The sequence below is a fragment of the Phoenix dactylifera genome, unplaced genomic scaffold (assembly GCF_009389715.1).
Source record: "Phoenix dactylifera cultivar Barhee BC4 unplaced genomic scaffold, palm_55x_up_171113_PBpolish2nd_filt_p 000007F, whole genome shotgun sequence".
In the NCBI taxonomy this organism is placed as follows: domain Eukaryota; kingdom Viridiplantae; phylum Streptophyta; class Magnoliopsida; order Arecales; family Arecaceae; genus Phoenix; species Phoenix dactylifera.
In genome coordinates, this window is record NW_024067666.1 from 405,902 (window position 1) to 416,251 (window position 10,350).

The window sequence follows — 10,350 nt, forward strand, 5'->3', positions numbered from 1 at the left end:
CGAATCCACCGACGATGATGGAATCCAACCCCTTTCGATACGGCAAGTTCGTTCTCCCGCACTTCCGCTTCCCATTCGAGCATGCCGACCGAAAAAACAAGGAAAGCTACGAAAACCGCCGCTCAAAAGCGCGTGGGATCAGCTGCCGACGCCGCTCCCATTAGTGGCGCTCAGCTCGTCCCCGCAAGTTCTCCGTCACGATTAACGGCGAAAACGAAACCCTAGGAGAGAGAAACCGAGAGAGGGAAGCTAGATTGGCCGTAATGGCGGGAGTGAGCCCTGGCCTCGTGAGGGCCGTCCTCTTGTTGATGGGGCTCGGCCTCGCCGGGTATATAGTCGGCCCCCCTCTCTACTGGCACCTCGCCGAAGCCCTCGGCCGCTCCTCTGCCTGCTCCCCTTGCCTCTGCGACTGTTCCTCCCAGCCCCTCCTCTCCATCCCGGAAGGTATCTTCTTCTTCTTCTTCGTTTTCTTCTTCTTATTCTTATTCTCCGATCCGCCGCTCTGCTTCTTGTTCTTGCTCGGATCTGAGATCTGATCTCCTCCTTCCGCGGATCTGGAGCATGCCTGTCGGTAAAGATCGCATTTTGCTTAGATCTTCCATAGTTTCTCCCGTTGTTTTGATCTTCGAGTCACTGGTGCCTTTTTTTTCGCTTGATTTTGATTTGCAATGTGTTAACTTTGGATTTTGTGTTTCTATTTGCAGAATTAAGCAATGTCTCATTTACAGGTCAGTATGTTTCTTTGTTCTTTGATTTCTTTGACAAAATATTTGTTAAATGGGTGTAGTGATGTTGTTATCTGTTGGTGCTAGTTGAGTTAAAAGTCGTGTATTGGATTAAAAAAAAGGAGGGCAAATTCGCTTTGTTCAAAAGTTAGTCATTAGGTATTCATGACTGAACTGATGGGAAGTTAGATCTGTTCTTAATGTAGAAATAATGCCATTACGTTCTTCTGCACCTTTCAGAACATTGTTAGCTGATGTTTCTTTGTATATTTTCTCAGATGTTTCTATAACTTCCTTTTATAATCTTGCTTGATGTCGAGTCTTTCCAAATCTGCCTAGATTTTCTTGTTACTAGCCTTATTTAATTAGATCATTAGGATTATTTTTCAAACTATTGCAACTTTCAAGGACTGACTTAGGTCTGAATGTAATATCGAACCCTTTTGCTCCTTTGGTCGGCCTTTGCTATACATTGGTTCAAGTATATATTAGCTAAGTCCATGACATGTGCTTCATTCGTCCCAGGTTGGAAAGAACTCGTCTTCGCGTTGAAAGCTTTGTATCTGTCCGACAAATTAGTGGAGAGCTTGATCAGCTTGGCTTCTGATATCCAAGAATCTTTCACGGTTTGCTTGTCCTTCCATATGTCCAAGTACTAAATGTAGGATGCCAAAATTGTTCAGATAGTGATCCTTCTCCTGGAGAAAAAAGATCTACTCAACAATTGAGTAGCAAGATAAAAAGAAGAATGGACTCTCAAACTTATAGAACAGTAGAGAAGGGAACTAGAAGTTTATTCAATTTGAGATACCTTTTACAATGGATAGGCACCCCTATTTATAGTTGTGAGACCTCTTGAACTTACCCACAAATGCAAAAGTGTGTCCATATTCATATGTAAACAGTTTATAGATAGGAACAAAAGAATATTCTCCATACTAGGATTGATTTAGTGCAAATATGGAAAGTGGTTGTGAATTTTTCCTGTAATATGCTAGGATTTGATTGGTGCAAATATGAAAGTGGCTGCAGGAATAATCTCCTTTGATTGGATTAGGTTTTTTTCGACATTAGACTTCCTTTTTTTTCCTGATATCCGTTTTCTTTCTTACTGCTGGCTTTTTTCCAGCGAGGTTATCAAGGTTAACATTATTAAAAGTTGGATGGCAGTGAAATTGGCATGAGATATTGATTGTGGGTGTACTTGGTTGCACCCAGTTATCACAATGAAAGAAAAATAAAATAAAATAAAATAAAAAGATGTGAGAGAGGATGGGGACAAAATTGGCTGAGCCCATCTGTTATGCTTCTGTTGTTGTACAAATAATATGCATAGCATGTGCTTTAGAACTGGTAGTTAGAATTGTGTCTAGTTTCTTTTTTTACTTTAAATTATGTAAAACCAAGTGAGGTACACTTCTAGGACAGTCTTCTCTTTTGTCCTCTTGCTGCTTATAAATGACTTCAGTATAACCTTTAGTTCTTCTCTAAGTTCATCTTTTCCTTGTGGGTATCCTTTTGTTATCTTCTCTTTATTATGAATGAACTTCTTTATTGTCTCAAAAAAAAATTGTCTTTTCTCTTTTCCATTGTTAATTACTCTTTTGTTTTATCTCTACTTTGTTCACAAATCCTCCCGTTAGTTCATTCCAATTCTGGTCAAAAACCCCATTTTTTTCTCAGATTCATTAATTGAAAGGCCTTCCAACCCCACACCCTATGCTTCCTTTCTTGTATGCACCAGTTCATTCTTTTGGTTGTCAAACTACAGTGCTAGAGGTAGGAAAAAGTGGGTTTCCATCCTGATTGTTCTTTTTGCACAGTGATAAACCCAACAATCTCTAAGCACTGCCTCTGATCCCTGCATCTAGCTTTACTTGCTCTTCATGGGAACCAAAGGGCCACTCTATCTGATATGAGCACTAGCCTTTTGTGGGGTTTTTCTGTCATCTTATGTCGATGTTCTCCACCGTCAGATGAACTTTGATATTTATAGTTATCTTCTACTTGCTGCATATTTCAGGCTGCACCTATCTAAGACTTTCTCTATTTTAAGTAGGTGAGTATTAAAGTATTGAATATGGATGATTGGAATTACTCCAGAGCCATTTGTTGAAGTTTATTATTGATGCTTAATAATCATTATTGAATGATACATTTGTGGGAGAAGAGAACTGTAAAGGTGAACAACGTGCTTTTGGATGTTGGAAGAATTATTTAAGGATTTTTTATGCTTTCTTTATTTCATGTAGGCTTTTTTTTTGTTAGTTTATTTCTAATCCACATGGGTTGATTTAGATCTTCTCGTAAGTTTTCTTCTTCTATAACATGGAAGGTAACAGAACTGTGTCAAAACTGCATTCCCTGATATCTGATTCCTAGAACGATCCATACTTTAATTTTGAGGCAAAATATGTGCCTTCCACTTAATTGTACAACCTTCCCAATATGCTGCATTGTTGGTTGTTATCAAAGTAATGATGGATTATAAGGTACTATGTTAAGAGCACTTGATCTGTTTCATGTATTTTTCTTGCTTTTCTATTTTCACTTGTAGAACCATGTTTTTTTTCCCGGTTACCAGTATACATTTTAGTGGTGTTGATAGAACCAGTAGTGCTGACAATAAAGTTGAAGCCCCGAAAAGCTGGTTGGAAGTCAACTTATTTAAGGCCCTTTCAGGACATCACCTCATCAACATACCCTATTGGATAAATCTTTTTATATCTAAGGCTAAAGTTCAAACCATCTGAGGACCTCGTGCATGTATAAGCTCGATAGAAAATAGCTCCAGAAGCAAATTTTATGCACACTCTCCTTCACAACATCCATACAACATATGCAAATTAATATAAAATTTTGTTGTATCAAAAAATAAATATAATTTATTTCCAAAATTGGTGCTTCATTATTCATATTCATACACTGACTGTTCTGGAGTCCAAATACTTTCCTGCAGATTGCGCAAAACGTGACCCAGAGGTTAGCGAAGAAATGGATAAGAATTTTACAGACCTCCTTGCAGAGGAATTGAAGTTAAGAGAAGAAGAAGCAACAGAAGCACAGCATCATGCTGATGTGACATTGCTTGAGGCCAAAAAATTGGCTTCACAGTATCAAAAGGAAGCTGACAAGTGCAATTCAGGAATGGATACCTGCGAGGAAGCCAGAGAAAGAGCAGAGGCTGCGCTCTTGGAACAAAAGAAATTGACTGCACTGTGGGAAATGAGGGCTCGGCAACGGGGATGGAAATTAGGGAATGCCAAATCCCGATGAGAAATTTGTTGTTCGGTTCAAGACTGTTTTGTGAAATAGAATGCATTATATTTAATCAAAGAAATCGGCTGGAGTTCTCACTGAGGTTGCTTCTCGAAGAGGGCAGCACTAATGAGAAAATTGGTCATGAGATATAACTGATCGGAATAGAATCTGCAACATCCTCTATCTCAATGTTGTTAGTTATAAGAACTAGAATGGTTCCTTGATCTTTGAGGCCTCCTAGGGTGTAATTCATGTTTCAACCTCTCTGTTTACATTGTATTGGTTAAAAAGATGGACTTTCCAATGATCTGCCTTGTGCTCCTACACTGTACTGCAACGGTATCGATCTGCTTAAGCTAATGAATTGCATCTTCATGTCTATACATTGGTTTATGCACATCTATCCTACTAAATAATGCTAGCTCCCTTGATCTGCCTGCGCATCATTTTTTGATTAAAATTTTTTATCAAAATTTTTAGTTATATTTTATTATGCTCATAGTATTTATTACTTTATTTTTTAACAGATATTTGTCAACTGAATTATTCAGGCATGAGGAACTGTGGCCACAAAAGCCGTATAAATTACGCTTGATGTCTGTGGCCAAGAGATACCTTGTCTAGATAAATTTTCTGATTGATATATCTTGCTCTAAAGCTGTGAAAGACTTGTGACAAACCATGAAGTAGTTCTATCCGCATCTTAAGGGCGTTGGCTCCTGATACAGATGACCTTCACAGGAGATGGAATGAGATCCAGCAGCTTCTGTGAATCATGCCATGATGTCACATGTGATGAACATGAGCGGCAACAATTCACAGGGGATGTTGGAAAGGCCTCTGCCCCATGGCATTCATCCACATCCTGAGGCCACAGGCTCAAAACTGTTTCTCACCAATTCTCTTCTTTGCCAATATGCAGTGCATGAATGCTGATAAAGTTTGATGACATAGAATGTACAGTTATAAAAAGACAGAAGAATTAGTTCATTGAATATTCTTGTTGTAGTGACCAAATACATATTAAAAAAAAGAAGTAAATATGATGATAGACCAAGTCCTTGGCCTTTTTGGTGATCCCAATTCCATGCAGGATGTCATGCCTTGGGAAGAAATGGGACAATCATTATCATTAGATAATGATTTAATATCTGCTCTCATATTAAAACAATCAATCAGCAGTCTTAACACACCACCTGACTCCAGTTCTAAAAATCCCACTTATGACTCTTTCTGCAGCTTCATGGACCTGTTCTTCTTTTTAATCATCTGAAGCTATAAGAGCCAACACATCTGAGCCTCCTTCATCGACCTCTATACTTGTTACAAATGGATAGTATTTGGACAATGATTTTATCACATTTCAAGCATTTACTCATTTCTCCCCCTTTTTGGGGGTTAATAAATGTCTTCTTTTAATACCAGCATCACTTCCTTGTCGACTTTCTTCTTCTTTTTTCTGTTTTTTGTACGTAAGAGACTTTCTTGTCATCTTAAGCTGAGACAAAACATCAATTCAAAAGTTGATTCTTATCTTGATGTTTAAGCAAATTTTCATCTTGGTGTCACTGCCATACAAAATTAAGCAGTTTCTTGCTGCATCCTTGTTTGCAGTTCATTGATCCATTCCTCGAATTGTGACATACTGATGTGATCGTCTATTGCAGTCAATCTAGCATATGTGGACCCTGTTTTTTTTCAAAATGAAAGCTCTTTTCTGGAAATATCTTGCTAAGTGCCTCCTTAATCTTCATGGATGGAGCAAGGATTTGCCAATATAATAGGCTTCGCATGTTAATAATTAAGTTTCATAATTCGATTGGAAGATGCCAAAGAAACCCACCCCTGTTGAATGGGCAAACGCAATTAATCCTCTGCAACAAGAAACTCGGTTACCATTATTTGTACCTTTCCAGCACTCTCGTCTTTTGCATCTCTCACGCAAGAAATTCTATTATTATAGCTGCAGTCTTATAATTTTCCAACAACTTAGTCAGGTTGATGAAATGAATTATTGGAATCTCAAAGCTTTTCATAGTTGCTTGATCAATATCTTCTTAAGATCCCTGTAACATGTTAAAAAAAAGTGTCACGACCATGAAGGTCATTTGTAGCCCTTGAATACGTAAGTCAAGATTAACTTTATCCTGTAATAATATTCTTATTAGATTTTTGTTATATCCACTAATAATTGTCATTAGAATGACCATCATTTATTCAAATAAACTTGGTTAATAGGTGGATAATTGTAGTAGCCCAGCCCTTGGGCTTGTGGGTCGGCCCGAATAGGCCAGGCCCAAGGCAAATCATGTCTGTGGCATGATGCAGAGAAGAGACTTTGATTAGAGTCTTCTTCTTATCCTCTGGCGTTTCTGACTAGGAGTCAGAGTCTTAGGTCCGTTAGGATCCTAGGGCTCCTCTATAAAGGGAGAGCTCTCTCCCTCTAAAGCCTCCACCCTGAGCAATCTCCCTTCTTTCTTCTCCTTGTTGAGCTCGCGGTTGCCAATTATTGTGTTCGCCAAAAATCGGGACCACCGGGCGCCGCTAAAATCTCGCCGGATCGAGGTAAGAGTCCTTCATCTTCTCTTTCTTCTTTGGTGCCTTGGCCTTCATTCACTTTGATTTGAGTTGGCAATCGTCGAAATTTCATCTGAAATAGGGCACCCCTGTTTCGGTCTTCCACCGAGCTTTGCTATTGCGGGCTGCTAGGTTTGGCCAGATTTTTCCACCACCTAAGACCATTGAGAATGTGTGGCCGTTGATCGGTGGAATCGGCCACGATCTAGGCCGAGATTGATCATCCCTTGCTTCGTTTTCTTCCTCTCTCCTTCTTTGCGTTGGCTGACCATCGTTGCCAGCGATGACTATGGTTGGGAGCCACCGACGGCTGTTGCCGCCGTTGGGGGTTGGGCCACCCTCTCTACCTTGGTTCTGGCCGAAGATGAAGGGGAAGATGAACTCTCCTCTTCGCGAAGAAGAGGAGAGAGGTTTCTCTCTCTTCTCTCTCTTCCTTTCTCTTTTCTTTCTCTTTATTTTCTCTTCTTCTATTTCTCTCTCTTTGCATGGTTTGATGGACCCAGCAGGAGAGTCCCAGATGTTCTCTTTGTGGTTCCAGGTTGACCTTAGTAGAGGGTCCATGTCTAGTATTGTTGCGACTACCCATCGTGCTAGTCTTACCTCGACCATTGTCGGGCACCGCTTCATGAATTTCTATTGTGTAACCTACACTATGGTCTGATTGTTATTTCATAATTTGACTGGCTCGATTAGCCAGAGTAGACCGACCTGGATCGTTGGATGCTGTTATTTAATCGACCCTATCCTTCCTGCACCCGACTGTTACCAGTTACCATTGAATCCATAATTAATAACCTTTGATCTTTTTTTTATTGGATATATGTTTTTTGATTAGATGGATTGAGTTATGCTGTACTGACTGATTCGAACAATTAGGTGTTGTCATCTAGCTTATCTTTCTATATGAATCTATTTTTTATAGTCAACCCTGATTTTGTATGGGGCTATAATCATTCGGACAGGAATAAGTCCAACAAGATCTTCTACTCTGGTTCTAAATTTAGGTAACGTCTTGACCTTTTATTTATTTCGATTAAAGGATAATAGAGATAATATGGGTAATTCAAATATTAGAACTCTAAAATTAGGTAATTATTGAATAATTAATTCATTAATATGGTGAGTGATTGATAATGTATAAGTTGGTGTTATATTGATATTATACTGATTGGATATGTTAGGTGTGGATTGGTAGCATTGTAGCTGCATTAGATTGCGATAGAGGTAAGAATCTTTGTACTCGAACACCATATATATATATATACATATATATACATATATACATATATACTTATATACATATATACAGTTATATACATATATATACATATATACATATATACATATATACATATATACATATATACATATATACATATATACATATATAGTACTGTGGGATTTGCATTGATGAATTTAGTTTGGCATGAATGATATATTTTCAGTACAAATATATTCATATGGTTATTATACATATCAGATATTGAGAAGATGATTATGTGAACAAAGATACCTTAAATTTGAGAGAAATTTATTGTATAAGTAGTAACTGATTTGACAAGAATAATATGTAAATCAGATAAACAAGATATGATTTGGAATAACCTCGTTATGAGATAGTGCCTATGGGCTAACGTATGGAGATAGCCTTCACGAGCTTATGTATGAGATAGCCTCCATGGGCATAAGCATACGCCCATGGGCTAACGCACGAAGATAGCCTCTACAAGCTTACGCGTGGAATTTTGTTAGTCTTGGACTGAGTTGTGATCTTGATTAGTAAAAACCGGAAGTTAATCAATGAGAAATATGGAAATCAAGTTAATAAGAAATGGATGAAATGACATAAAAAATTATTGTTGAACAATTGGTTACATTTGACATATATATATATGTGTGTGTGTATGTGCGCGCATGCACTTCTTTGAAAAGATGATAATGAGAACTTATGTGCATGTTATTTGTATGTGCTTTTTAAGTATTGATACGATTTTCACTTTATATGGTATTGCTAATTGATTATTTTTTTATTACTTATGGTGCAACAGTTCAAAATTCTTACTAGCCTATAAAGCTTACAACCCCCTCCCTCTTTTTTTTTTGCAAAGTTGCAGGTTGCATAGTACTTAGCAATTGTTGAGATCATAGGTGGAGGAGTGATTAAATAGAGCATCACTGATGCTAGTTGGATGATTAAATTTTATAATTGGACCAATTTTATATCACTGGTATTCAACTCTTATATATAAAATTTGGCACGCGAAAGAGGTTTTGATTAATTTCAAACCTATATTAAATTCATCCTCCCTCATGAGTTGCATGAGGCCTTCGTATTCAAATTGAAGTCTGCCATTTTGTCAGCCATCCTTATAGAGCAATAGTGATAATGCCATTATTTTCCCAGATTTGTATAAATTAAGATTATTTAGAACTGAAACTATTGATAATTACAACAACCATTATAACAAAAAATAGTGGCCAGTAACAAAAAATAAGGCAGTTTTTACTCAGTTTGTTGTTGATCAAGCAGTAAAGTATTATTTTAATTGCTTGATGAGTAAGATTTGTAATTTAAGCCATATTATTTTATTGGTATTTCTTGTATATCGGTCCCTCAAATCTTTCATATTTGTATGAATGCCCCATCTTTTTCATATTTACATTAAAATCCTTATAATACATTAATACGGCAGCTTATTTCTTTTAGGTTCCTCTAGTTAACTAGGTCGAAAGAGAATAGACCCTTTTTATTCCTCTAAGTGCATTAATTTTATAGCTTTTGGACATTTTGCCCCTCCTCTCTCTCTCTTTCTCTCTCTCTCCACTGTCAAAACAAAATTATGAGTAGGGGTGGCAATCAGGTCGGGTCGGACATAAATAAATCGGGTCAGATGCAGGTCGAGTCAGAAAAGCAAAAATATGAATCCGACATGTTTATTAAACAAGTCAGGAATTACAACCTGAACTTGTCATGTTTAATAAACAGGTAACCCGATCCGATCCGTTTAACTTGTTTAATAAACAGATCAGAAATTACAACCTAAACCGTTTAACCCAACCCGACCCGACTCGACCTGTTAAACAGGTAACCTACTAATCTGTTTGCCCTCCTCTTTCTCCGCCGCCTCCAAGAATGCCTTGAGACCCTCCTCCTGCTCCTTGTTATCGACCTTGGGGTTATTTTTCAGTGGCTTCCCACCGAATTCCGATCCTTCCTCGATCAAATGTCGGGCCATGACGTCCTTCAGGTACAAAGGTCTCTCCTTGTTCGCAGCTTTGGGCTTCTCCTCTCCCTCTTCTTCATCGAAGGAGTAAATTTTTGCATCCTTTTGGAGGACACTGGGGTCCTTCTTCCGAACCCTGACGAGGGCATTGAAGAACTGGAGGTCCCCTTTTAGCAAAAAAAAAAAAAAAAAAGAACTGGATGTCTCTCTTACCGAAGTCAACGGGATCGTCGTTGCCATCGTCGAACGAGGACTCGTCCTCGTCGGAGTCGTCGGAGTTGCCAGCGAGGCCGCGCTTCTTGAGCTTCTCGTACCTATGGAGAGCCTCTCACTTCTTGTTGTGCACCAATCGCCGGGCGTACTACTTGTCAACCTCGATCTTGGAGAGGTCGACGTCCTCGATGCCCGAATCGCAGGAGTCAAAGAGATTGATCCCCATCGCGGAGTGGAGATATGGATCTAGGGTTCGATCCCCATCGCGGAGCGGAAAAGGATATGCGAACCAGAGCTAGGGTTTGATCTCTTAACAGCCGATTGAACTTCATTCATCCATCTGCACGGAT

General features: G+C 38.6%; 1 protein-coding gene across 1 annotated transcript; it reads left to right on the forward strand.

The window, feature by feature from the left end:
• LOC103705407 lies at nucleotides 1-4,367 on the forward strand. Its single transcript, XM_008789105.3, has 3 exons — nucleotides 1-444; nucleotides 705-728; nucleotides 3,685-4,367. The coding sequence occupies exons 1-3, from the start codon at nucleotides 264-266 to the stop codon at nucleotides 3,999-4,001; spliced, it is 522 nt and encodes a 173-aa protein (XP_008787327.1). The 5' UTR covers nucleotides 1-263; the 3' UTR covers nucleotides 4,002-4,367.
• Nucleotides 4,368-10,350: the final 5,983 nt, after the last annotated feature.

Coding starts and splice junctions, on each gene's coding strand:
- LOC103705407 (XM_008789105.3), top strand. CDS start 264: ATGGCGGGAGTGAGCCCTGGCCTCGTGAGGGCCGTCCTCTTGTTGATG. Junction 445..704: donor CCTCCTCTCCATCCCGGAAG/GTATCTTCTTCT, acceptor TTCTATTTGCAG/AATTAAGCAATGTCTCATTT. Junction 729..3,684: donor AAGCAATGTCTCATTTACAG/GTCAGTATGTTT, acceptor ACTTTCCTGCAG/ATTGCGCAAAACGTGACCCA.